This window comes from Petaurus breviceps, unplaced genomic scaffold (assembly GCF_028583685.1).
Source record: "Petaurus breviceps papuanus isolate PSGF00001 unplaced genomic scaffold, PetGlider_PUasm1.0 189, whole genome shotgun sequence".
NCBI lineage: Eukaryota > Metazoa > Chordata > Mammalia > Diprotodontia > Petauridae > Petaurus > Petaurus breviceps.
In genome coordinates, this window is record NW_027185809.1 from 23,002,591 (window position 1) to 23,029,933 (window position 27,343).

The 27,343-nt window shown below is 39.6% G+C and overlaps 1 protein-coding gene across 1 annotated transcript; it reads left to right on the forward strand.

The window, feature by feature from the left end:
- The first annotated feature begins 4,192 nt into the window (after positions 1-4,192).
- On the forward strand, positions 4,193-20,381 carry SIX4 (SIX homeobox 4). The gene is made up of 3 exons (XM_069092036.1): positions 4,193-6,692; positions 9,916-10,604; positions 15,736-20,381. The coding sequence occupies exons 1-3, from the start codon at positions 5,824-5,826 to the stop codon at positions 16,530-16,532; spliced, it is 2,355 nt and encodes a 784-aa protein (XP_068948137.1). The 5' UTR covers positions 4,193-5,823; the 3' UTR covers positions 16,533-20,381.
- Positions 20,382-27,343: the final 6,962 nt, after the last annotated feature.

A 27,343-nucleotide genomic window follows, 5' to 3' on the forward strand; every position in this document is an offset into this window, starting at 1 on the left:
TGTGTGTGTGTGTGTGTGTGTGTGTGTGTGTGTGTGTGTGTGTGTGTTCTGGGAGGTTGGTATTTTGCTTTGGGGCTCATTCATGGGAAGAATGTTCACCTGAGGTCTTTGTGATTTGTCCAGATGAGACTCTGGGTAGCCCTTGTTAAGCCCCCTTCCACTTTGTGAACCCAGATGTTGGTACTCCCTGGTCTGGTGATTATGTATCTACTACTTTGTTTAGATAGTTGAAGCCTTGTCTATTGGGTTCTTCCTTGGATACTTCTTTCTTCTTATCTGTCTGCACTGTTTAATTAAAGTAAGATTGTTGACCCTTTTGAAATTGTCTTTCCTTTAGAGAAGCAGATTAAAGAACCTGTACTAACATCCCTCCCATGGTGTTATTGGTCTTACACTTCCACAGCAGCTGCAAGTATCATTAATGATACACCTTATTCAATTCTAAGATAAGTTCACTGTCCATCTTCAGTACCTAACAAGATATATGCAATGTTATCCACAAACAGCAACTTCAGGAAAAACCTATCATCCTCAGTCCAGGGATTAGTGGAGTTTTCAGTTTTGAGGGGCCAGGTGATCAAAACAGCACCAAACATATTTCAAACTGAAGGCTGAGAAAATGATGATAATTTATAGTCTGATAAATGGTCAAGAGACCTGGATTTATCAGTCACAGAAATCATATCTAGCTTGTTCTTTAATTTCATTAGCAATAATATAATTTACATGTAACATTGCTACATATAAGAATTGGTTGAATTGTTCTTGAAAACAATTTGGAATTGTGCAAGAAAACTTATGAAATTGTTTACAGCCCTTGCTTTAATGATACTAGCACTGGACATATGTCCCAGAAAGTTTTGGACAAACAGAAAAGACAATCACAAAAATGTCCACAAAGAAGCACTTTTTGTGGTCATAAATAGCTAAAAATAATTGGGGAACAGCCAACCAAACTATCGAATACAAAGGTAATAGAACATTATTGTATAGTAAAAATGATGGATATAAGGAATGCTGAGAAACATATGAAGACTTGTACAAATACACACAAAAATAACTAGAACCAAAAGAATTTTATATAGAATGGTTATAATAATATAAATTAAAAGAACAGTAAAAGTAATACAAACTCTGAGTAATTGTAATTTTGATTCCACAGAAGAGATGATGAAACATTCCCCTCATATTAATAGAGAAGATGATAGATGCAGAATGTTATATATACTGTTAGAAGGGTCTTTGTAGGTTGTTTTTGCTTATTGTGTTTTCAATTTTATAAGAGGTGGTTGGATATTGAAGGGGGTATTTAGAATAATTGTGACATTAAAAACAAAAGGTATCAATAAAACATTTCAAAGTTAAATTACTTTTCATTGAATCCTTGACAGAATTTATGTCCAACCTCTGATACCTGCTGGTGGTGATCCTAGACAAATCACTTTTAACTTCTCAATTCTCTAGGAAGCTCTCAAAGTTTATAAGATACAGAAAACTAGATCTGCATTGGTAGAATTTCCTCAATGTGGAGCTCCCTCCACCAATCAAATCACATGTCCAGACCAAAAGAAAAAAAAAAATAGAACTGTGAAAGAAGTTCCAGCTGCTAGAGACTGGGTGACTCTAAGCAAATACATTGTGTAGTCAATGAAGAGAAAAGGCAACAGCAGATTCCCGGACACCAAAGCTTCACTCTCAAACCAAAGAAGGGTCTTAGTCTTCCACTCTATCTATAGGTAGAAAGGACTACTGATCTTCTTTTCAGAAATCCCTGGAACCAGAGAGACCCAAAGATGGCGGAGTAGAAGCAGGACCTCCCCATTGCTCCAGCTTCCACCTTCCCCAATCCATGTAAAAAGGGGACTCTAAGCAAACTTTGGAGCTGCAGAACCCACAAAATGGGTTTCTCTGCACAGAGAAGCTAACCTCCCACTGAGGACAGCCCAGCAGGCCGGCAGCAAGTGGCCAGCTTAGTGCTCTGGGAGCCAAGCCCAGCCCCACACTGAGGCTTTAGATCCAAGGCTGGTCTGACTAGCCCACGGCCAGAGGGACTCCAGATCAGCAGCAGCTGTGGCCCTTTCCATATTTATCAACACACAGATGCGAAGGACAAAGTGAGAGGTCAGTGCAGTCTGGACTTTGGGACCCAGTAAGTGGGAGTGCATTGGCTTTTGCCCCCGGGGCGAGAAGCCACTGAGACACCTGCATAGCCAGCCAGTCCACGTGGCAGCTTCAGCTGCTGACCTGCAGAGTGTAGGGGGACCAAGCATCAGTCTGAGGGGTAATCGCTCTTGCTTTAACCTGCTTGGATCTGGATTGCAGTCTAGGGTGGAGGTCTTGCGATGTGTGTGCAGCTTGCCAGAGCATGTGGAAGCTTCAGAGAGGGCACCCGTCTAATAGCTCTGGCAGCTGAGAAAACCCCAGCATTTGGGACGAAAGCTCCCGTCTGGTGGCAGAGTCCTACTGTGGCAAAAAGCCCAGGGATCAAGTGACTGAGGGGCAACATGACCAGGCAAAGGAAACAAAGCAGACAGAAGATTCCAACATTAGATTCCCATTTTGGGGACAAAAAGGAGCAAAGCATGGAACAGGAGGAAGACAGTGAAATTAGAACTCCTGCACCAAAAGCTTCAAAGGAAAATACGAGCTGGTTAGAGGCCATAGAGGACCTTAAGAAGCAGATAAGAGAAGTGGAGGAAAAATTGGGGAGAGAAATGAGAACAATGACGAGAAATTTTCAAAATTACAACAGCCTGACTGAGGAAAATCACACCTTAAAAAAATAGACTAACTCAAATGGCAAAAGAGGCTCCAAAAGGCAATGAGGAGAAGAATGCCTTAAAAAGCCAAATTTGCCAGATGGAAGAAGAATCTCAAAAGCTCACTGAGGAGAATCATTGCTTCAGAATTAGATTGGAACTGGAAGCTAATAACTTTATGAGAAATCAAGATGCTGTTAAACAGATCCAAACAAATGAAAGAATAAAAGGCAATGTGAAATATCTCATGGGAAAAACCACTGACCTGGAAAATAGATCCAGGAGAGATCATTTAAAAATTATTGGACTACCTGAAAGTCATGATCAAAGTAAGAACCTGGAAATCATCCTCCAGGAAGTTCTCAAAGAAAACTGCCCTGATGTTTTAGAACCAGAGGGCAAAATAGAGGTTGAAAAAATCCACCGATCACCTCCTGAAAAAGATCCCAAAAAGAAAACTCCTAGGAATATTATATCCAGGTTCCAGAATTCCCAGATTAAGTTGAGAATATTACAAGCAGCCAGGAAGAAACAATTTGAATATTGTGGAAACACAATCAGGATAACACAGGATCTGGCAGCTTCTACACTGAGGGATCGAAGGGCTTGGAATATCAAAGGAGCTGGGATTAAAACCAAGAGAATAGAGGACTTTCAAGCATTCTTGCTGAAAAAAAACCAGAATTGAATAGAAAATTTGACATTCAGATACAAGAAGCAAGAGAAGCATGAGAAGGTAAACAGGGAAAAGAAATCATAAGGAACTTATTAAAATAGAACTATTAACATTCCTACATGGAAAAACAATAATTGTAACTGATGAAACTTTTCTCAGTAGTTGAAGGGAATAGAAATATATATAAATATATATATATATATATATGTACATATATATGTCTATATATGAGGCTATATGGGCATGTGAATACATATGTGAATATGTGTATATATGTTTACAAGTCTACATAGATAGAGGCACCGGACCAATTTAACAGGAAGGGATGATACTTACAAGGTGAAATTAAGAGGTCAGAGAGGAATATAATGAGAGGAGACAGAGAGAGACAGAATGGGGTAAACTATCTCATATAGAAGAGGCAAGGGAAAATGGTTACAATGGAGGGGAAGAAGAGGAAGGCAAAAGGAAATGGGTCAACCTTATTCCCATTGAATTTGGCTTGAAGAGGGAATGAAATACACACTAAATTGGGTATCTCACCCTCCAGGAGAGTAGGGGGGGAAGGGGATGAGAGGGGGGATGATGGAAGGGAGGGCAGGCTGGGGGGGAGGGAAATTGGAAGCACCCACTTTTGAAAAGGGACGAGATCAAAGTAGAGAATAGAACAAGTGGCAGGTGGGATAGGAGGGAGGGAAATATAGTCAGTCTTTTACAATATATCTACTATGTTATTGTTTTTCATTAGCCACACATGTACAACCTATACTGAACTGCTTGTCTTCCCAGTAAGGGTGGGTGACAAGGGAGGAAGGGAATGAATCTGGAATTCAAAGTTTTAAAACCAAATATATATATACTAATATTAATACTATTTTACATGTAATTGAAAAATAAGATATACAGTCACTGGGGCATAGAGATCCACTGGAAAAGTCGAAAGGGGTATGGGAGAAAATATGGGAGAGAGCAGATTGGAGGAGGGGATTTCCTGTGGGACTGCTATTTTGGTGAGATGGGTAGGGGGAAAATGGGGAGAAAATTTGTAACTCAAAATCTGTCGGAAATGAATGATGTAAATCAGAAGTTAATAAAGCATTTGAAAAATTAAAAAAAGAAGAGAGACCCAGAAACAATCAACTGTAGCTGCTTTTGTGCACATCTGCATGCATAGGAGAGAGGGAGTGAAGGAATAAAAAATAAAGTCAGTCAATCGCCAAAAAAAAAGAAATACCTGGAACCTACTATAGAAATATAACACCTTTGAATAAGCACAATGATTCATAGAGGTACATGGATACATTATAGGGAATATAACTATTCTTCCTTGTGTTATTATATTATTATAAAATGATTATTTTCCATAATTCAATCAATTGTTCCAACAGTGATGAATTTATCAGAGACCAGATATGTTCTACTACTACATCATCATTTGTTTTACTATTCTATTTGCCTCACTCTATTGCAATTATTTCATTTTAACTTACAAACCTTTAGCTATCTTAATGTTAGACATAAGTTTGAATGCCTGATGCTCCAAGTATTCTGTGTGCTATCTATACCAAATACTATAAAGTTGACTTTTCTCTTTAGGTAAAGCATTCTTACTTGATGGAGATTCTCGATTCTCAGTAGGTTCCTTCCCTTTTAGTATTTCTCCATTACCATTTTATCCTTTTAAGAAAAATTCATGGTAGATGTGTGAGAAAAAAAAGAATTGGGGGTGTGGAGATGCCAGTTCTTATGCTTCTATAAGGTGTTTTCTTTTTGCTGGGGGCAGCTTTTTTTTTTTTGTGGGATTTTAGACAACTGGATCTGGAGGCTACATATACTCTTTAATACTACCTACCTGCCCTCCCTGTTCTTTTCTCAGAATTCTCACTGGTGTACTTTTTTTTATAAGGCTTCTACTGTCTAGCTTTCAGGTGATTATGACATGTTTTTTTTTGCAAACTCAGTGGCCCATATTCAGAAGAATGTCCGAACTTCTCCAGGTATAGGTGTTTAGGGTCAGGGGAAGGCGGGGAGGGCCGGAGAGAAAGGAGGGGTGATTGTGGGGGAGAGAAAGGGTGTCTCCTCCTCTTTCTGAATGCAAATAGCCAATGAGGTGGCTCGCCTGGGCCAGTCAGGCTGCTTGTGCCATATAGTATGCAGCAACCCGAGGAGTCACGTTGGGGGAAAGGCAGAAAAGAGCTATCCGTTTACACTAGTTTGCTATAGCAGCTATCTTATGGTGACTGCGTGGCCGGGGAGAAACCTGATCAGCTAGATCCTGCCGAAACCAGAAGGGAGGGAGTGGGCTTTCCGGAGAGGAGAAGGGGGGAGGGGGGGCGAAAGGAGGAGAGTGGAAGAAAGAGAGTAGGGGGGGGGGGGGGACGACAAAAAATGTCCTCTTCCTCCCCCACGGACCAGATCGCAAGTGCGGTGGAGATAAAGCAAGAAAATGGGATGGAAGCCACCCCCGAAGGAAAGGAGGCGCCAGCAGAAGTGGCGGGGGGAGCCGCTGCAGCACTCAATCCTCCGACTGCCGCCCCTTTCCCCATGGAGCCCGGGGGTTCCAGGGCTGCTGCTAGCGGAGAGGGGGGGGCGGTGGCAGCAGTAGCGGCCGCGGCCACAGCGGCAGCGGACCAGGTACAACTCCACTCTGAACTTCTAGCCCGAAACCACCAAGCAGCCGCCGCCGCCGCCGCCGCAGCGCAGACCCCGCTGGCTTTCTCCCCGGACCACGTCGCCTGCGTTTGCGAAGCCTTGCAGCAAGGGGGAAACTTGGACCGCCTGGCCCGATTCCTGTGGTCTCTGCCCCAGAGCGACCTGCTACGTGGCAACGAGAGTCTCCTGAAAGCCCGAGCCTTGGTCGCCTTCCACCAGGGCATCTACCCCGAGCTCTACAGCATCCTCGAGAGCCACAGCTTCGAGTCGGCCAACCACCCGCTTCTTCAGCAGCTCTGGTACAAGGCGCGCTACAGTGAAGCAGAGAGAGCACGGGGTCGGCCTTTGGGAGCCGTGGACAAGTACAGGCTGAGGAGGAAATTCCCCCTGCCCCGCACCATCTGGGACGGAGAGGAGACGGTGTATTGTTTCAAGGAAAAGTCGCGCAACGCGCTCAAGGAGCTATACAAGCAGAATCGTTACCCATCCCCGGCAGAGAAGCGGCACCTGGCCAAGATCACCGGCCTCTCCCTCACTCAGGTCAGCAACTGGTTCAAGAACCGGAGGCAGCGCGACCGGAACCCCTCCGAGACCCAATCCAAAAGGTGAGGAGCCAAACTTTCCTCCTCCTCTCTCTCCTCCCTCTCGCTCGCCCTCCCCCACCCCCCAGCCTGCTTTTCCTCCAAGCGCTTGCAAATATGGCGCTTACCTTCCCCTCTAGCCTTGTCCTGCTGCTGCCCACCTCTCCCTTCCCTCCTCCCTACCTCCCCCCTCCTCTTCCCGGACGCTGCACTAGAGGACTTGGGAGTGGAGGTAGGTTGGGGAGGGGGGGGGGGCGGGGGAGAGGAAGGAGGAGGGAACAGATCTCTTTACCCTCCCCCTCCTTCCCCTAGAAGTTTCTTCTCGACGGGGTATCAGTCCCCACCCCCACCTTTGGCTGGTCAGTTCTGCCTACCCGGTCCCGCAGCCTTTTGAAGTTGCCCCTGTCCCCAGGTCTGGCGGAGTAAAGAGAAGGAGTTTGCTGGCAGGCGAGGAGAGCGCTCAGCTTCCTCCTTCCTCCTTGCACTGGGGCTCGCCTGGCTTTAGGCTTTCCTCCCTTTGGTCAGACATAGGCGTGATGGGCTGCTGCCACACAAACATATGCCCACCCAACCCCACCCGTCCCTTCTAGCTCTGCTTTCTCCAGCTTGGGCACACACATACACACAACACACCACATCCCTACCTGGGATTCCGCAAGCTTCTCCGCCCTGAATTTGGGAAATGCTGTAAAGTAATTGGGGGTGAAGGGGCCTGTACTTTGGGCTATGGTAGGTAGTGGGGGGAGGTGGCTGGGTGGGAGGCTGGGGCGGGGGAGTGTTAAGACTGAGGTTTTATTTGACAGAGTTAATCATTCACTATGCCCGCTGTTCTTTTCAGCAGTAGCAGCAACAGCAACGTGGGGGTGTTGGTGCGGCTCGCGTCTACAGTGTTTTGAAATCTGATTCTGAGCTCCTTCGGATTGGGTTTCATCGCAGTCCCGGGAAGCCAGGGATGAAAAAAAAAATGTGCTTTCTAAACTCCTTTGGCTTCTCCTATGGCTTCATGGCTAGGGGGCTTGTGGCGGGCAGTGGGAAGGAAGTGGGTGCACAAGGATCTCATGCCCGGTTGGAGCTTTTGTTTCTTGCAGTCTTTCTTATGTCAGAATGGATCAGGTTTCCCAGAGCCTTTGTTTTTGCTCTTGAATATACTTCCTGTGCTTGTGTGTATCGCTGGGATGGTGCTTACCTGAGTATGTGTACTGTTATTGTGGTGCAGGGAAGAGTTGAAGGAGATAGTGTCCCTTACCCACCCAGGCCTGGAAAAACTATCAAAATATCCAAAATATATCGATCAAAGAAAGAATCAATGAGCTGAGGTGAGCCCAAACCAAAGGGACCTAAGGGAACTGGAGCCGGCCAGGTGGAGGTGACCACCCGTCGAACTAAGCACATTCCAGAGCCTGCTCTCTTCCTCCTGCCCCTCCCCCTTTCCCTTCTTCGCTCCTTCCCTGGGCAAACCGGGCCTCCAGGCATTCCTCTCCTAGGGAGGGAGGGAGGAGGAAAAGAGGAGGGTGGTGAGGCGGTTGTGCAGAGCCAGCCGAGGGCCCCAAGAACAGCCAGGAGAATCCAATACTGAAGCCTGACTGTAACCAAAACAAAACACACCACAAGAGAAAGTGAGACTGAGAATAAAGAAAGGGGAAAAGTTGCAGATAAGAAGAGAATTAATTATTCCCCAATCAAAAACTCGACCTTTATTAGCCAGGGGTTAGGGATCCCTGCCCTAGCCCTTTAACAATGAGGAAATTAGTGGGGCCCCAGGGTAGAAAGTGGGGGGGGGAGTGGGGTGTCCTGGCACACCCAATACAGGATCCTGTCTCTCCCCTCCCCCTCCTGGGCCCAGGGTAGTTTCACACCCCCATCACCACACATGCTCCAATCCTCTTTTCCTACCATCTGTGCTTTCTTCCTTGCTGCCCCCTCCTCCAGGTTGCCCCTCTCCGGATCTGCCCCGCCCCCACACTCGCCCAAATGAGTCACCCTCTCAGACAGCGACTGAGGCTCAATCTCAGCTCATAAATCAAAATGCTCACAGCTCTCCCAGCCCCACAGCCCAAAGTCAGAGTAATCTCCCTCCTTCAGCAGTAAAGTGAAACACACCCTGCCAAGCACATTGCAGGATCCAGACCAGCCAGGCCAAGAACATCCCATCTTCTTCATCGTTCCAACCAGCCCCTCTCCCTCATTCATTCCGCTCTTAGGCCAAGTAGGGAAACACCACCACACTTCCATCCTAGATCTTTCTCCTAAAGCTGGTAGATGAAAAAAGTGTTTTCAGGAATAGATGGAATCTGGAAAGACTGGGGAAGAGGCCTGAGGGTGCATGGCCTGGAAGTCTTGGGGGAGGAGGAAGTATTTGGTTTCTTTTTCTGGTTATGTTGTTTTTAGCATATCCCCTTTCCCACTCATTTCACTTGGCCCATTTCTAATTTTTGCAAAGTTCAAAGTCAAGTTTGTGCCAGATAATTGTTCTTTGGGTGAAGGCTCCTTTCCTACAAACCCAGCAGTTTCTTTAGAATTAGGGGAGACTTGGGTCCATAAAAGCTGGGGATGGATGTAAACATTTACAGAAATTGACTGTTGAGTTATCATTTCTCATTATCTATCCAGGTCTCTAATGGGTTTAAAAAAAAACAGACTTCAAGGTGCTAATTTTTTTCTCCAGGGGAACTGGAAACCCATATCCTGATTCTTACATTAAAATAATACTAATCAAATTTGTTTAAAGGAGTTTCTCATCCCAAAACTCTGGAGCAGTGATCATTCTGTTTTTTTTTTTTTTTTGTAAATAGTAACTTATTTACTGGTAAGACTCAGAATTGTAATGATAGAAAAAAATATACTCTGCCACCACATTTGTGACCATGGACCTTTAACTTCCCTATTTGGAGCCTTAATTTCTACCTTTATGCAATGAGAGATGAGCTATACAGTTTCTAAGGTCCTTCCAGTTTTAACTTCCTACGATTCTACTCAATATTCCTTTTACTTGTATTGACTGATGTTGCATTTTCCAGACCATTTTTCTGAGTTTATCAAAAGATGACTTAAGATCTGAGATTTACCCTTTCCATGACTCATATTTAAGATCTCTTCACAGTGACTTCCCAATTTAAATGAGGCCAACAGACACCATCCTTTCTTCCCATCCTCTGATTTAGGACCTGATTTTCCAAACAAATTGCAAGTACTTAAAATGTCATCCCCTTGACCTCTAATGTGTCTTGATTTCTTCTCCCCTACACAGTGAGTCAGATGGTAATCCCAGCACTGAAGATGAGTCCAGCAAGGGACATGAGGATTTATCTCCTCATTCACTCTCCAGTTCTTCTGATGGAGTCACCAACTTGAGCCTTTCCAGCCACATGGAACCAGTGTACATGCAACAAATTGGAAATACTAAAATATCCTTAAGTTCCCCTGGAGTGTTACTGAATGGAGGCTTAGTACCCGCAAGTACTTCACCCGTCTTCCTTAATGGCAATTCCTTTATTCAGGGACCTAACAGTGTAATCCTTAATGGACTGAATGTAGGAAATGCACAGACTGTGACTTTAAACCCATCAAAAACTTCATCAAGCATTGTGAACAATGGTGCACCCATTACTGACATCTTGGGATCTCATTCAGAGGATGTAAAAGACTTCAAAGTCCTCCAGAGTTCCACAACAAATTCTGCAGCAACAACATCCTACAGCCCCAGCGTCCCTGCTTCATTTCCTGGTTTGATACCTAGCACTGAAGTTAAAAGGGAAGGCATACAAACCATGGCTTCTCAAGATGGAGGTTCTGTGGTGACTTTTACAACACCCGTACAAATAAACCAGTATGGCATTGTACAGATCCCCAATTCAGGAACAAATGGCCAGTTGCTTAATGGAAGCATTGGATTCTCTCCTCTGCAGCTGCCTCCTGTTTCAGTGGCAGCTTCACAAGGTAAAGGTTTCATTTGCTACAATAATGCCTTGGGCAAAAGTGAGTGTGTGTGTCAGCTGCTATCTTTTGTGAAACCTGTGTAGGGGTGTTGTAGCCCAAGTACCCTGATGTCTGTTACAGCTGCAGAATATGCTTGTTCTTTCTGCTCACCCTCATTACAACACCTGTTAGCAACAGTCATCAGGCTTAACTCCCTAGGATCATGGGGATGAGCTGTATTTTTTTTTTAGGAGCTGAATGGAAAAATATAGTTCATAAGAAGCCTTGCCAGCTTTGCAATTTTATAGAAATATAAAATATTGGTGCTTACAAAGCAAGCCAATTGGTTGGCTTTTTAAAATTAAAAATTAATATTAGCTGTTAGAACAAAGGATAAGTCTAGGAGTTGGTGTGAACATGCATTTTTACTTAAGCATCAAGTGTTTGAACCAAAAGCATTTTGTAAGATCAAGCTAAAATCAGGCACAATGATGAGAGTGGATTAATTGTGTTTGATCCATGTTCTTCCTATAATTAAGGGTAACAAAACAAAACTGTTTAAATCTCCTTAGACTTATCCATCAGATAGGGAGATGTCTTTCAGATGACTGCTTATTTCCATTATTTCTAAAAGTAGAAGAGGCCACCAAAAGCAGGGCAATCTCATACAGTAAAGAGAGCCCTGAACTGGACTTTATGCAAGCCAAGGGCCATTCTAGCTCTTTCAGTGACTTTGAGTAAGTTTCTTCATCTTTCTGCTTGAATGTATGCATCTATACAGTGGAAATGGTGAAAATATTCGTGTTAAAAGCTGAACATCTCTTAGTCCTGGAGTGGAATGTTTATCTCATTTTAAACAAACCTAATATAGGAAAATAGACTCAGAAGTAATGTGACTTGCCCAAGATCACACAGCTAGTAAGTGCCAAAATCCAGACTCATACCAATGTCTTTTGACTCTCATAAAATTATGGACTATAGCACAAAAAGATCAGTTAGGTGATGGTTCTTCATTTAATAATAAGTATTTACAATAGAATTTTATTTGAAATCTACTTTCCCTGAGGCATTTAAATAGTATGATGAAGTAGAATGCTAGCTCTGCAGTGGAGCTTTGCAAAGGACTTGAGTTTGATTCCTGGTTTTGCCACACACTACATGTGTAACCTTGAACTTCTCTTGAACTCAGTCTCCTCATCTGACAAATAAAAGGATTGGATTAGATGACTTCTAGAAATCCTTCTAACTCTAAATCAAACTCTGTGATTTGACTTATGAAACTAGAATCTACACCTAGTTTTTCAGGAATACATAAAACTAAGTACTGTTTTAGACAGCATTAACTTTCCTTGCTGGTGATAGACAAAACAATTTAGAAATATATGTTGTTTTGTGTATGTATTCCCATTTTAGTACATAATGCTGAAATACAGAAATGTCATAGCATATTCATCATTCTTTTGGTATACCAAGTTATTCAGAGGGCTAAAAGAAGTAGAAAACCTCATAAAACTATGAAAAATGAGGTGAGAATCAGTGTTGATTTTTTACATGATTAAATATACATTTTTCTCCTCAATACCAAGCATCCTCCCCCCCACCCACATCCTCCACAAACCAGTTTTCACTCTTCAGGAAAATTCACTAAGGGCCAATAGATAAAATCTCAAGGCAACATATTTAAAACAAAAAGTGAATAGTTATTGGGGGTGGGGGTGGAGTTGGGAAGAGGGTTTGAGATGGAGAAATACTTTTGATATGTAACCTGGGAAGCTTGATGCCATAGAAAATTATCAGGGGCTTATAGCTTAATTTTTAAAAATGAGACATTTAATGGGAATAAGAATAGCATTTTCAGTTATAATAGTTAAGATCAAATGATAGGCCTGTCAGTCTTGGGGCTATTTGGGTAAATTGAAGGCATAAGTTTAACCAGATGGATTCAGGAAGCAGTGTTCCCCTTGGTACAGTATAGCAGTTCACAATTATGCATATTTCTAGTGCTTAACCTCTATCTAAGATAAATAGTATTAGCTCACTTCAAAAGTTGCTGACTAGATAAATCATCTTTCTGTCCCTAGTCCTTCTTTGTAGTGAATATAATAATAATGTACACATTTTCTGACACTTTTTCTTACTCTTATATGTGAGAAAAAAGATGAAATTAACCATATAGTTTTTTATCATCGAGTTGTTAAAATTGTATTTTCTACCTACTCTTTTATTTTCTTTATTATAAAAGATTTATTTACTTCCTACCAGGAAAACCTTGAAATGTAACCTTTATAAAATTTTATTTATCCATTTAGTTGTGACAATCCTCGTTAGATTTATAATGCAGTTTCTTTTTTCAGTAGTCATTAGATATGAAAAGAGATTTCTAGCTCATCTTTGTATTTTTCTATTAATTTATTATGTTAAAATTTCTAAAGCATACTCAGAAATTTGGTTTTGTACTCTTAAACAGTTGTTGGAAAAATTAAAGTATGCATGATCTCATTTAATAGCACTATCTTAAATTGCTAGGAATTTTGATAGATAAATAAAGCACTTATTAAGAGTTTACTATGTGCTAGGTATTCTAAAACTGGGAAGCTACAAATAAAGTCAAGTGTGCCAGTCCTTGACCTCTAGGAGCTTACATTCAAATGGGGGGAGGACAGGAAATAAAAAAGGGGAGGAAGTCACATATACTGTCATGCAACTTCCAAATAAAACATAAGCTTCAGCAAATATGTATGTATGTATATGTGCATGTATGTGTATAAATTTGGCTACACCCTAGAAGCTCAAGTTGAGAATTTCAAAGTGTACTTAAGCTTCAGGCAAATCTTTTCAAATGGAAGCAATAGTTTTAGTTGTTTGACTGACACACGTATTTGGTAGGGAAATTGGAGCAGAGAGCATATAAGGAGAGAATAAATAAGAATAATTTAAGAATATCTTATATATATTTTGTTTCAGAAATAGAATCACAATGTTTAGAAATAATGAATATTTTATATTTAGACATAGTAGGAGGAAATATACTCTCTTCACATTTTAGACTACAAAATAAAAACTTACCTTACTAATTATACACATTTCGCCAAAATTTAAAATATCATAACATATAATTTTCTTTATGGAATGCTTATCAAAATGTTTACTTTGAAGAAATTCCATTGTAGTTCGGATATTTACAAATTCTTCTGAGGATATCTGACGTTTACTATCATACTTCATTTATCAGCATAGGAAGGTAGCTTTGTAAGAATGATTCTTATTATCCAAGGGAAAAAATTATTTTATGAATTTTACTTAAAATTAGAACTTTCTCCATGAAGTAAATTGAATACTAGCAACTCAAATAGTCATTTAAAACTTCCTTTGAGGTAGGCAGTACAAGTATCACTGCCTTGTTTTCCAGTTGAGGAAACTGAGGCTCAGAAATATTAAGTGCTTACAACTCTATGTCTAAGAAGCATAGGAACTGTAATATGTTGAATATGATTGATATAGACCGAGGGTTTCATAACCTTTTTTATGTTAGGGACCCTTTTGGCAGTCCCATCCAATCCCATTTCATAAAAATGGTTTTAAATGAATAAAGTATGTAACATTATAAAGGAAACCAATTATATTGAAATATGGTTTTCAAAAAAAATTCTTTTTTTAAATTCATGGACCCACATCCCTAGTCTAGACAGTCAACCTGGAAGATTTCAGAAAGGAATGGAAAGGCAATTTGGTATAATGGGTTGAGCCCTGGACTTGGAATCTGGAAGACCTGGATTTAAATTCTGCCTCAGCCATGTACTAGACATGTGAACCTGGGCAAAACAGGGGTTTTCTTAACTTGAGCTTCTAGGATGTAGCCAAATGGGTACATCTCGGGGGTCTCTATTTCCTGTAAAATGAAGTGGCAGGATTAAATAATTTTTAAGCAGCCTTCTAGCTTTAAATATATGATTCAAATTGCCAAACCCTTTTTTCCTTTATTAGTAGGATATTTTGGTGTAACCATAAAATGGTAAGTAGTCTTTGCCTCATTTTACTCATAGTGACAGTCTAAACAAGAAAACAGGTTTTTGTGGGACACTTGAAAGGTTTGTAATGGCTGGCTAGCTAACTTGCCTCAGTTATCTAGTAGAAATATCTATATTCAACTCTCTATTTGCTTTGACTGTGTAGACTTGGTTTTAAAATGTCGAAAGGAAGCTCTCCTGAAGTGAAATAGAATACTATCTGCACATTTTCAGGGAAAAAAATAACATTTGATAGGTACGAATTAATTGGTAATTCTTTATTCTTTTCTCCTATGGAACTGGTCTCTATAGACTGTTAATGATAGCCTTAAGGTCAATTTCAAAGACTCAGCTCTGATACTTTATATTGAAATGTGTTTGAAAAGGCATATTTCGATATTCTCATTAATCCTGTATATCACTATATCAGACTTAGAAGCATGTTTTAAAGTTCGGTTCTGTCAGAACAAAAGAAAAGACCTTTTGAATGTCTAATTGCTTTGACATTATTTATTTTATGGTTAGTTAGGTGAAAGTTTGAAACTTGTCTCCACAGGTTCATATGGTTAACTTGAAGCCCCAAGGCAAGTTACTTCATGAAGTATTTTCTGCATATCCATGTATGTTTTTAGTCAGTTATTGAGCTGTTCCCAACAAAGGTGTTTTGTATTTGTATTTTCTAGTTCTAGTGGGCATAGCCCGCAATGCACATTAGCTAATTAAGAACTGGGTAGCTAGAAGACATGAATTTGAATCCTACTTCAGACACTTACTAGCTTTTAATTTCTTTTAGCCTCAGTTTCCTCATCTGTAAAATGGGGATAATAATAATAGCACCTACCTTCACAGGGTTCTTGTGAGAATTAAATATAATATAACAATTGCAGCACTTTGCAAATCTTAAAAGCACTCTATGTGTAAATCCTAGCTATTATCAAGCTTTTAGCAGTGAACCAGAAAGACCTAAAATTCAGAAATAAGTCGAGGGAATTCTTTTACATCACATTGGCTAAGCTCTTATAGATGATATTGTTCATTAACTTAAACCTGAGAAAAAATAATGTGTAAATAAATAAATAATGAAGTAACTTTAATCATCCCATATCATTTCCAATCAACAGTAATCTCTGCTTTATTCTTTTTAGGTAATATTTCAGTAAATTCAAGCACTTCCGATGGGGGAACATTTACAAGTGACTCTACCACAGCACAGCAAGGAAAGGTTTTCTTCAGCTCTCTTGTACCTAGTGCAGTAGTCTACACAGTTCCAAATTCAGGTCAAACAGTAGGATCTGTTAAACAAGAGGGCTTGGAAAGGAGCCTTGTATTTTCTCAACTAATGCCTGTCAATCAAAACCCACAAGTCAACGTAAACATGTCTTCTGAAAATATCTCAAGCAGTGGCCTACATCCTATGGCCTCATCATTAGTTAATGTAACTCCAACTCACAATTTTTCCCTAGCTCCCCCTGCTCTACTGAATGCAACAGAGCTAAATGCTGATATTACTGAGAGCCAGCCCTTGTCTACACCTGTAACAAGCACGTCTACTGTGATATCTGTCAGCAACACTAACTATGCAACTCTTCAGAACTGTTCCCTTATTACTGGTCCAGACCTAATGTCAATTCCAATGACGCAGCCTGCCCTTGGGGAAATAGTTCCAGCTGCTGAAGACCGTGTGGGTCATTCCTCTCAAGCGGTACATGAGGATTTTGTCAGAGAGCACCGGTTAGTTCTGCAGTCCGTATCTAACATAAAGGAGGATTTCATACCAAATTCTGAGGACAAAGCAACAAGCAACTTATTGATGCTGGATTCCAAATCCAAATATGTCCTGGACGGCATTGTTGAAACAGTCTGTGAAGAACTAGATACAGACAAAAAAGAGCTTGCCAAGCTCCAGACTGTCCAGTTGGATCAAGATATGCAAGATTTATAATTTTTTTTCCCTTTGTTTTTGGCATCCATGTTCAAATTCTGTCCAGAGGCCCTAAGGACATTAAGCATTTTCCCTACTTAAGGAAAATACTGCACAGTTTGGCAGAGATGTGTTTCAAAGACTTTGAATTGAGTTTGCATGAAGACCACAATTAAATCCATGAAAGCAAAACTATATCCTTTTTTGTTCACCTGTTAATGTTCTCTTTTAACCAAAAAAGAGAACATGGAGATTATCAAGTGAAGGTATCATGGTTTAGTTCATTTAATGTAACCCTAAAGGCTTAAGTGGAACTTCCACATAGAAACTTATGTTTCAAAGTAAAAATATATACATATCTAACTTCTAGAAAATGAAATGTAGCTATAAAAGGATAGAAACAATGCAATTCTTTTTGTTTACTCTTACTCCATGGGCATTGATACATTTAAAAAAGCATAGATGATACCTCCAAACTATTCTTAAAGACAGTTTTGATGTTAAGAACCTGAATAAACCCTGAATTCTGTGTTTCAGCATTTTCCCAGCTAGAAAGTATTGGATTGTTTTTGCTGACTAACCGATATGATAGCTGGTAGTTTAATGAAGCTTAGATAGTTTGACACTAATAAATAAATAACTCTGAAATAGACTCCAGCATGAATGTAAATATACCAATTACTATTAGCAGAATATTTTTAATTAGTACAAATCAATCTTATTTATAGAGTATGTGTTTCCCTTTAACTTGAGGCACAAATGAAATGCAAAGAAAACATGTTTTCTGGCTATTTAATTTATTTTTATTGTTTGAACAGGAAGTAAACATAGCTGTTTCCAATAATGTTTTACTTTATGTAGGATTTTTAAAGTAATGATTTTTATCAATAGCCCAATAAGGTCAATGTTAATAATACTGAAGCAAGAAAACTCTCTCCTAATATTCAAACTTGGGTACATTTGTTCATATCCCTTTGCTGTTCTTTATTTAGTATTTTTTCCAATTTCTTTAAATACCTACATATTTTCTACAGAATTCCAGGTGCCTTTTTTACCTAGTGGCCTTTTATCATTCTTACTAAGATACAGACATGTGAGGAGATACATTGACTGTTCTTTCATGCTCCACCCAGGGTTAGTTTTAATGTAGAATTGGTTTAGTCTGAAAAAATTCACTAAATTTTTAATAATACTATTTCTATTAGCAATGGTGATGCAAATAGATGAATTGCTGTTAATGCTTTTCATAGCAATGTAACAGTCCTTTAAAGACTTCCATGTCATTACAATCCATATAGACTATCCATATCTGGAATCAAAGACTAATTATAGAGAAAATGGAAAAAGTAAATTTGGTAGAATGAGACCTTTAGGGGTGGCTAGGTGGCACAGTAAGAGTGCCGGCCCCAGAGTGAGGAGGACCAGGATTGGTTCCATCTCAGATACTTAACACCCACACAAAAAAACTGGCCGTGTAACCTTGGGCAAGTTACTTAACCCCAATTGCTTTAAAAAAAAAAAAAAGAATGAGACCTTTAGAAAATAATTTCTCTATGAGCTATCGAACATTATGATATCATGACTTTTGTTTGCACTATCATTTCATTTCTTTAGGAGTAATTTTTTTAGTTCAAAGAATCTGTAAATAATGCTGTGAGTTCTGGCTATTGTTATCAATGATTCTGAACACACAACAGTAGAATAAATGTACACTTATGTGGTGAGCATTGTTATGAAATTCTCTGTTTTCTAAAAATCACAAGAGATGAGAATACTTTACTAAAACTGTCAAAGGTAAAGATACCACATTTGTTTATAAGATCAAAATGAAGGGCCCATTTTAGGTCCCTAATCCTTAAATAGATGTTACTGTCATTGCCGATAACCATGTATGCTAGTCAAAGTTTGTATAGGACTGAAATTTTGTTATTTAACTAAATGCGAATGACATACAAAGATCAAAAGCTGTACAAGGAATCCTTTGACTCATCATTTTGATCAAAAGATCTCCAGTCCTTTTTAAATGAAAAATTAATGGATATTCCTAGAGTACTGAATGGACAGTATTTTTGTTAAGTTTTGGGGTTTAAAATTTTTTTTTTTTACAAAGTCAGGTGTTTTAGAGTTCTTTTCTCCTCTGCCACTACTTATCCTGTTTATTTTTTCCTTTGGGTGTGTATTGATCATGTTACTGAGCTTAATTATATGGTTCTGTAGTATAGTTTACAAGAAAATGGTATTTTCTATATGATTGCTGCAGATCTCAAGAGTTTGTTATGTATTTAAAAGGGCTACCCATCCTATAAAGGAGATGAGAATGTGTTTAAAGTACCAACTGGGACATAGTATGTGAGTGTGTGCATATATACACATATATATGTGTCTTCCACAATATATATATATATATACATATACCTAGAAACACCTCTGAAAAGTTCATCCTCCTTTCTCCCCTAAGAAAAGATAGCACAAAATTTAAACCTTATCTAGGAGACCCATTTATACTCCAAACATGATCTAATTATTATAACCTTATGATTGCTCCAGGTATATACACAATATACTAAGTAAGAGTCATGCACATCATAAAGAACGTAGTGTTCTTTTCTTGTCTTTCACTAAGATAAGGGTCAGTTTATGTGATGTAGTGCATATATATGTGAATGAGATAATGTAATACTTATCCCATGTACTCCTCACACAAAATTGTAAAGTTATTATTTGCAATACTAAGATTCTGGCCCTTGGAGTTCATGTTGCAGAACTTCCCTTTCACAAAGAAGTGCTTAAAGATGCTGCAAATGTCCCTCTGATAATCCCTGAGGGGAATCAAAACAGGGATATGTAAATTCCTCTTCATAATCCCCCTGCTGGCTGTGGGGTTTCTGGTATGAGCCTATCTATGCACTATGTCAGTCAAAAGTTGACATTCATTTCTTAGTTCTATATGGTACAGGGAAGTCTGTTGTTTAAAGAGAAGATGTGTTTCTTCCTCATCCAAGAAAAGACTCTGATGTTTTCCCCTTTAACTTCTCCTGTGCATTTATAGGGATGAAAAGACTTTGAAATTGTGAACGTCAGAACCTTTCCTTAGATTGTGAAAGGCAGGTAGATGTTATAGCCATAGATAAAATCAGATAAAATTGCACACTGGCCTTAAATTTTCTTATATATGCCCTTGTATCTTGCATGTTAATGTTTGGATTACTGGGTACATGTTGCAACCTGCCCTGCTACATACACTTGCTAGACAAGTGTATATTAGTACAATAGCCATAAGTTCTTCATTCTTAATAATGTTTTTGATAAAGTTCATCTCATAAAAATTTCACTAATTCAGGAAAATATTACATTTTTTCCAGTGAAGATTTCCCAGAGGCTTCCTAAGACTCTTAGATGATAGAGCCTAAGAATTGTTTTTTCTCTAACTGGTACATTTCATATAATTTAATGTTACCACCATATGATTCTTAACTCAAAATTATATAGCATGTGGTTCTTTTTGGCTTTCAGGGTTCTGACTCAAAGGAAATGAATTCTTTTGTTGCATGTACTGTATGTTTAGAAGTAACCAGTTAGTTCTGTACTCACTATGATTTTATTGTGCCTTACAACAAAGAGCGAATCTATACAGAATGTATATTATGGTATGGGATAACAATAAGTCTTTACTGCACTGTTAGGTGATGGCACACAGAGCATGTCACAGAACATTTCTGTGCTTAATTACCCAACCAAAGAGATCTAAGGTATGTATGTTGTACTGTAATAAGGGTTTATGCCTGGACAATTAAGTGTTTTATTTGTATTCTGAAATGATGTGAACTTATTTTTCTAAATACTATGCTGAATAAACTTTATATTTATACATATTGTGTTGGAAAAAAGTTATTTGTACTAGCTATGTATTAAACAAGAAAAAAATACAATCAGAAATTCAGACTTATCTAAGAGACTCATTTATGGTCTCAACAAGACCAGGAGGCTGTGGCAAAGGAAATGGTAGTCATGAGAGGCAGGATTGCATTGTAAATGGAGAGCTGGGTTTGGAGTCAAGGTAACCTAAGTTTACATCCCACCTCTAACACAAAATGGCTGTGAGACCTGGGAAGGCATTTAATCTCTCTGTGGCCTGAGCAACTCTCTAAAATGAGAAGTTTCAGAAAAGTTGTTTATTTGCACTGGTAGATGGAATTTTTTCCCTTGAGAATGCCCTAACTGAATTGAAAACAGGTGTAATAAATGTGCTGTCCAATCTTTTTAATTACAAGGGTCACTCTAACAAAATTTCACAGATTCTCACATGACAATAGTTGAACTAATGGTATATTTTAATTGGGAAAATATATAATTACAGAAAACTAATATGAATTTCATACTGCTTTTAAGTGAATTTGTACTTTATTATTAATACTTGCATCTACATACATTTAGGTAGCAGCTAGCTGATAGAGTATTGTACTTATAGACAGAAAGAAATCCTGCTTCTGACACTAACTATATATAAACCTGGGCAAGTTATTTAACCTCATCCTCGGGTTCATGTATGACCCTCTTGACCAGGTCTATTTCTATGTGGAGGTGAGGGGGACCATATACTATAGACTCGATCACTTTTCATCCTATGCTATATAGCTAATTAAACTTCTTTTTGTTAACCATTGAATGACCCATGGAAATCTTCCAATATCAGACCTAAACCACCAGGAAACTCATAGGAGTCAGATCCAATCTACCATTCCATTGATGCAGTTAATGTCTGAAGTAGGATTCCTGACTCTCAGTCTATTGCTCTATTTATTACATCGCTCATTGTGGCAAACCCCAAATGCAGTGCCTTAGGCACCCTATTCTCAAATATGGGGCTCCAAGAATAGCTACAGGCACAAGGTACTCAGTAGATCCATAGTCATTCAAAATGATAGTTCACAAGCCCCCAATTATGTGTATACTTTTTTCTCTAGTCAGGTGGAGCATGCAATTAGTTCAAAGTAAAGTCATTTAATGAAATAGTGTGGCAAAAGGATTGTAATAAATCATCCTCTCCCTGTAAATCTACAGGCATGCTCTCACAAATATACAAATCATAGGGGAAAGTACACACAAGGACTGCAAGGGATTAGGGTGGAGGGAAGAAATATATGTAGAGAGCCAATTCATATCTTTGATGCTACAGGACCACCATAGACATCTACATCTTGGTGATGTGATCACCCTGCTCTCACTGGACCTGCTTCCCTTTGGCTTTGGAATCTTTGCTTGGTATGTTCCATTAGGCTTATGGTGTTTGCTGTTTGGGTACTCTTGGCTAGTGTATTGCTCTGATATTCTCATAGTCTCTGTTGAATGTTGCTCTGGTAGCTTCTAGGGACATCAGCTCTGCAGAAAATTGGTCCCTGCTACCAAACTCTGGGCTCACCTCTTCAGGGTCACCCAAATATCTCAACTTTAGTCAATTAGTTTATAACAACTACTCCCTGATAAGGACAACCTGACAGCTTTTTAGTCATAGACACCAAACTATACCAAACTAACAAAAACCAAGAAGTTACTCAACCTGAGATTAGATCTTTCCTACCTCCTATTTTTCTGGGGAGATCAAAGCTTCCTATTAAAAGATTATTATCTAAATTTGACTTAGATACTTCTTAGTTACTGTCCTGATCCTTTCAGGCTTAACATGCAAATGAATTAGAGACAGAACTAAGAAAATTAAATTTAACCACTTGAGATGATCACAAATTTTGTCTAAGTAAGTAGATACAGGAACTGAACCATAGGGAGGTCACATTTCATAACTTTAAAAAACAAATAAACAACTAGGTGAGAGTATTATCTAAAACATGAAAGTTGTATTAATCTCCATTGTAGTTTTTTTTTCTTGGAGAATATGCAGATAGAATTATGTACTTATTTGATTCCTTCCTTCTTTGCCAAGTGTGATGACAGTGTATTCAAATCCATTCTCTAGGAACAGAGACTATTCAGAAATTATGTATGCTGAGATTTAGGTTTGTATTACACTATTTCCAGAATCTAGCAGAGTCATGTTTAAGATTTATACATGGTGTTTTCTGTCCTTAAAGTCCTACTCCAATTCCTTATGATGGAGTATCTGGGTTCTAAAAATCTAGAGCAGTGGAGTTCAAGTTCTGTCAATCTTCAGGTAACAAGCCTGATGGCAAACTGCTGTCCAAGAATTAGCATGGGTAAACAAGAAGGGGCTTATCATCAGAAAGTTGACTATCTGTGATACGGTTGGTGAAATAACAGGTCCTGACCAAAATAGTCTCATGTATAGATGCTGATAATGTTGCTTCAGATGACCTTAAAACACTCATCTTTTTTTTCTTTTTTGCTTTTTGGAGGGGCAATTAGGGTTAACTGACTTGGCCAAGGTCACACGGCTAGTTTTTTATGTTAAGTGTCTGAGGCCATATTTGAACTCAGGTCCTCCCAGCTCCAAGGCCAGTGCTCACACATCTTTTTCTAAGGTACTGATTTTCAGGTAAGTCTTATTTATTAAGATAACTGGGAACTTAGAAGGGAAATACTCTGGTTATGAGTTATTTGACAATGTGCACAAAAATAACACATGGTGTGACTATATGTATTGCATTTTTTTTTTTTTTGCTTTTTTGAGGGCAATTGGGGTTAAGTGACTTGCCCGAGGTCACATGGATAGTTTTTGTGTTAAGTGTCTGAGGCCGGATTTGAACTCAGGTCCTCCTGACTTCAGGGCCGGTGCTAGCCACCCCTATTGCATTTTTTTTTTTTGAGAAAAAAGTACAACACTGTATGTCCCTTGCACAATCAATCTGAATTGCTTCCGTACTATCTACCTGTGAATATGCTTAATCACTTGGACTCAGACCTTTCCATTAGAGTTACTTGTTTTAATCACTAATAATCAGGCACTACTAATGGAGCTTTGAGCCATAGAGGCACCAAGTTCTTTGGGCCCCACTAGGTCCTAGGCACTGCAGTGATACATATGAGCCCTGGAATCTGGTTTGGTGACATATTTATTTCCTTCTTTCAGGACATAGCTACTATTAACTAGATGGTGCTAGAGTGAACAAGAGCTCTCTCTCCTTTTTTCCCATAAAGCTCCTCATCTAAATAGAGACAGGTAGCCTAACAAATATTTCTATATATCATCATTCAAAGCCTAGGAGAAAGTTTTCTTTAGATTGAGTCAATCCTATGTGAAAAATACTAAAAAGGTAAAAAAACATTTTAAACTTTATTATGAAAAGTACCACATGCCTAAACTTGCATCAATTTGATACATTTTGGCTCAATTTGCAGATGACAAATGGAAATGTATTCCCCCCTTATTTTCACTTGTTTTGTATTGGGTAAAGACCATTTTTAACCTTCCCCTTCCATTCACATTTTCCATTCCTTTTGAACCCTAATTTTTTCCCTGAATTTTTTGTCCCTAGCAAAATGGCCCAGAGTCCTCTGACATTCTAACCTTTCCATAGAGGCCATAGTAATAGGAAAGGTGGCTATGGGGGGCAAAGAACCACAGCTCTTAGACAATTTGCAAACTTTAATATGGCACTTAAAATGTTCAGTCTTGTTCAGTGAACAATGAATTTACATACTACTGGAGAAACTGAACTCAAATCATATAGACATTCTCACAATAAATGAGAAACCAGAAGCTATAATCAAAGGTTCTCAACCAGGAGTCCATGAATTTGTGTGGGTTTTAAAAAATATTTTGGAAACTACATTTCAGTATAATCAGTTTTCCTTGTAATTCTATGTATTTTATTTTATGCCTTCAAACACTTAATTTTGAGCAGTCCAAAGATTTCCCAGACTGCAAAGGGGTCCATTACCCAAAAAGTATAGAGGACTGGAAAAAAAAAACATGTTGGAAAATATAATACATAATCAAGAAATTAAAGATGCCAAAATCTTATGCACTGAAAAGAAGTTTTATGCCCATCCATTATGAATAAGAGAGATTGGTGGTGCTAGGTACAGTGAGCAATGGAGGGTATCATAAAAAATAAAAATGATTTTATATTAACGGACAGGAAGAAAAAGATTATAGACATAGTAGTCATTCTACAATCCATTCTCTGGGTGTAGTCAAATCATCTACTGGTTAGAAGAGTAAATGATGAATTAAAAAGATGAAAAGAAGATACAGTGTGTGATTATAGAGTCTTCAACCTCACCTACTTAAGAAACTTTGAAAGATTAGAAATGGAATAAAATCATTGCCTAGACCACTTTTCTTGGAGAAATTTAACTATGTTTTCCCCAAAGAGCAGTGGGAAAGGGTCATAAATTGCTTCAACAAGCAAACTCGATTACCCTCCCAGATGAACAGGCATAGTATCCAAGGACAATGACTGGTTTTGAGTATAATCTCATTTTTCAAATATCACACGTAGTAGGTGCTTAATAAGCATGGGTTAAATTGCACTCCTAAACATAGTCTTGCAATGGTAATGTAAATGGAAAGATCTTTCCCATCCATTAATATACCCATGTGACCTGCTTGAGTCACATGGAAGTTTGAGTCACATGAGTCTGTGGTGGGAGGAGCTTGCTGAGCAGGTAGAGCAGGAAGGGAGGGACCAGGAAGGGTGGAGCAGAGCCCAGAGGAAGTTGATCAGAGCAGTTAGAGCTGAGGGAGAGAGAGGAAGCAGACAGCAAGCTGTGAGTGTTCATTTGTGGGAAGGCCCTAGCAGAGGGAAGGCTTGGGGATGGTGGTGCCCTCTGCATTGTTATTGTGTATAGATTTCTTTGTTGCTATGATGGATCTGGTGTTGGGATTCAGCTTTCTGGCATTTGAATAAATGTTTTTGGTTTTGTCTTCCATGTGGAGAGTCTGTTATATTTTGCTATTCAAAATTATGCCAGCATATTCATAGCCACCATAGGCACTGTGAGTATTGTATAGGTGCTGCAAGTCTTCACCCTTTCATTCCTCTTTATTGTCATATCTGCTCTGATCTCACTTTCCTCCATTTATAGCTTTGATTCTATAGTTAGGTTATAGTTAGGCTAATCACCATCATGATTATGGTCTTCTACTGTTGACCTTTGCCCTACCATGATTCATGCCTGTGCCAACAATCAAGCCTGGGTTACCTATTCCATATACCCCCTCTCCCTCTGCTCCTACTCCCAAGCTCCTGACAATGCTGGAGGAAGTCATGAAAATGAGCCAACTAGTAGACCTCAGAGTCCATAACACTGACTAAAGTGGAGAGACTTTGGAGAAACTGAGGGGAGAATGTTTGAAGAGAAGTTTGAAAGAGAAGTTTGAGAGTGATCAAGTAATGGAAAAAAAGTCAAATTTTTGAATGACTGACTCGAGTTCCCAGAGCTGTGGACATATCAGGGAACAATATGTCCCTTGACACCCAACACCTATACTTTTAGAAACTGTTAAGAGCAGATTCTATTAGTGAGATTGTTTTCACCTTGATTGACTTGAGATTTAGTCTTACTTTTTTATTAATTTCTTTTTAGTTTTTACCATTCACTTCCACAAGATTTTGAATTCTAAGTTTTCTCTCCATCTCTCCCCTCCCCCACCCCAAGAGCACGCATTCTGATTACCCCTTCCCCTAAATTTGCCTTCCGTTCTGTCACCACTGCCCCTTATATTCTTCCCTTATATTTTCATGTAGGGCAAGACAGATTTTTTCTATACCCCATTGCTCATATATCTTATTTCCCAGTTGTGTTTAAAAAACAATTTTTAACATTTGTTTTTAAAACTGAGTCCTAGGCCAAGATGGCGGAGTAGAAGCACGACCCTCCTGCGGCTCCGGCTTCCACCCTCCCCAATCCATGTAAAAAGGGGACTCTAAACAAACTTTGGAGCTGCAGAACCCACAAAATGACACAGAGAAGCTAACCTCCCGCTGAGAACAGCCCGGCAGGCCGGCAGGAATCGGCCAGCACAACGCTCTGGGAGCCGAGCCCAGCACCACACCGAGGCTTTAGCCCCAGGGTGGGTCTGACTAGCTACTGGCCTGAGGGACTCCAGATCAGCAGCAGCTGTGGCCGTTTACAGATTTATCAATACATAGATGTGAAGGACAAGGTGAGAGGCCAGTGCATTCTGGACTTTGGGACCCAGTAAGTGGAAGTGCGTGGCTTTTACCCCTGGGGCGAGAAACCCCTGAGACGCCAGCACAGCCTGCCAGCGCCATGTGGCGGCTTCAGCTCCTGGCCTGCAGAGTGCAGGGGGACCAAGCACCAGTCTGAGGGGTAATCGCTCTTGCTTTAACCTGCTTGGATCTGGATTACAGTCTAGGGTGGAGGTCCTGGGGTGTGTGTCCAGCTTGCCAGAGCGTGTGGAGACCTCAGAGAGGCCACCCATCTAATACCTCCGGCAGCTGAGAAAACCCCAGCGTTTGGGACGAAAACTCCCCTGTCTGGTGGCAGAGTCTTACTGTGGCAAAAAGCCTAAAAGTCAAATCATTGAGTGGCAAAATGAGCAGGCAGAGGAAACAAAGCAGACAGAAGATTCCAACATTACACTCCTATTTTGGGGATAAGAAGGAGCAAGGCATGGAACAGGAGGAAAACAGTGAAGTCAGAACTCCTGCACCAAAAGCTTCAAAGGAAAATACAAGCTGGTTACAGGCCATAGAGGACCTTAAGAAGCAGATAAGAGAAGTGGAGGAAAAATTGGGAAGAGAAATGAGAACAGTGCAAGAAAATTATGAAATGAGAGTCAACAGCCTGACTGAAGAAAATAATACCTTAAAAAACAGACTGACTCAAATGGCAAAGGAGGCTCAAAAAGGCAATGAGGAGAAGAATGCCTTAAAAAGTCGAATTTGCCA

Coding starts and splice junctions, on each gene's coding strand:
- SIX4 (XM_069092036.1), top strand. CDS start 5,824: ATGTCCTCTTCCTCCCCCACGGACCAGATCGCAAGTGCGGTGGAGATA. Junction 6,693..9,915: donor TCCGAGACCCAATCCAAAAG/GTGAGGAGCCAA, acceptor TCCCCTACACAG/TGAGTCAGATGGTAATCCCA. Junction 10,605..15,735: donor TTCAGTGGCAGCTTCACAAG/GTAAAGGTTTCA, acceptor TATTCTTTTTAG/GTAATATTTCAGTAAATTCA.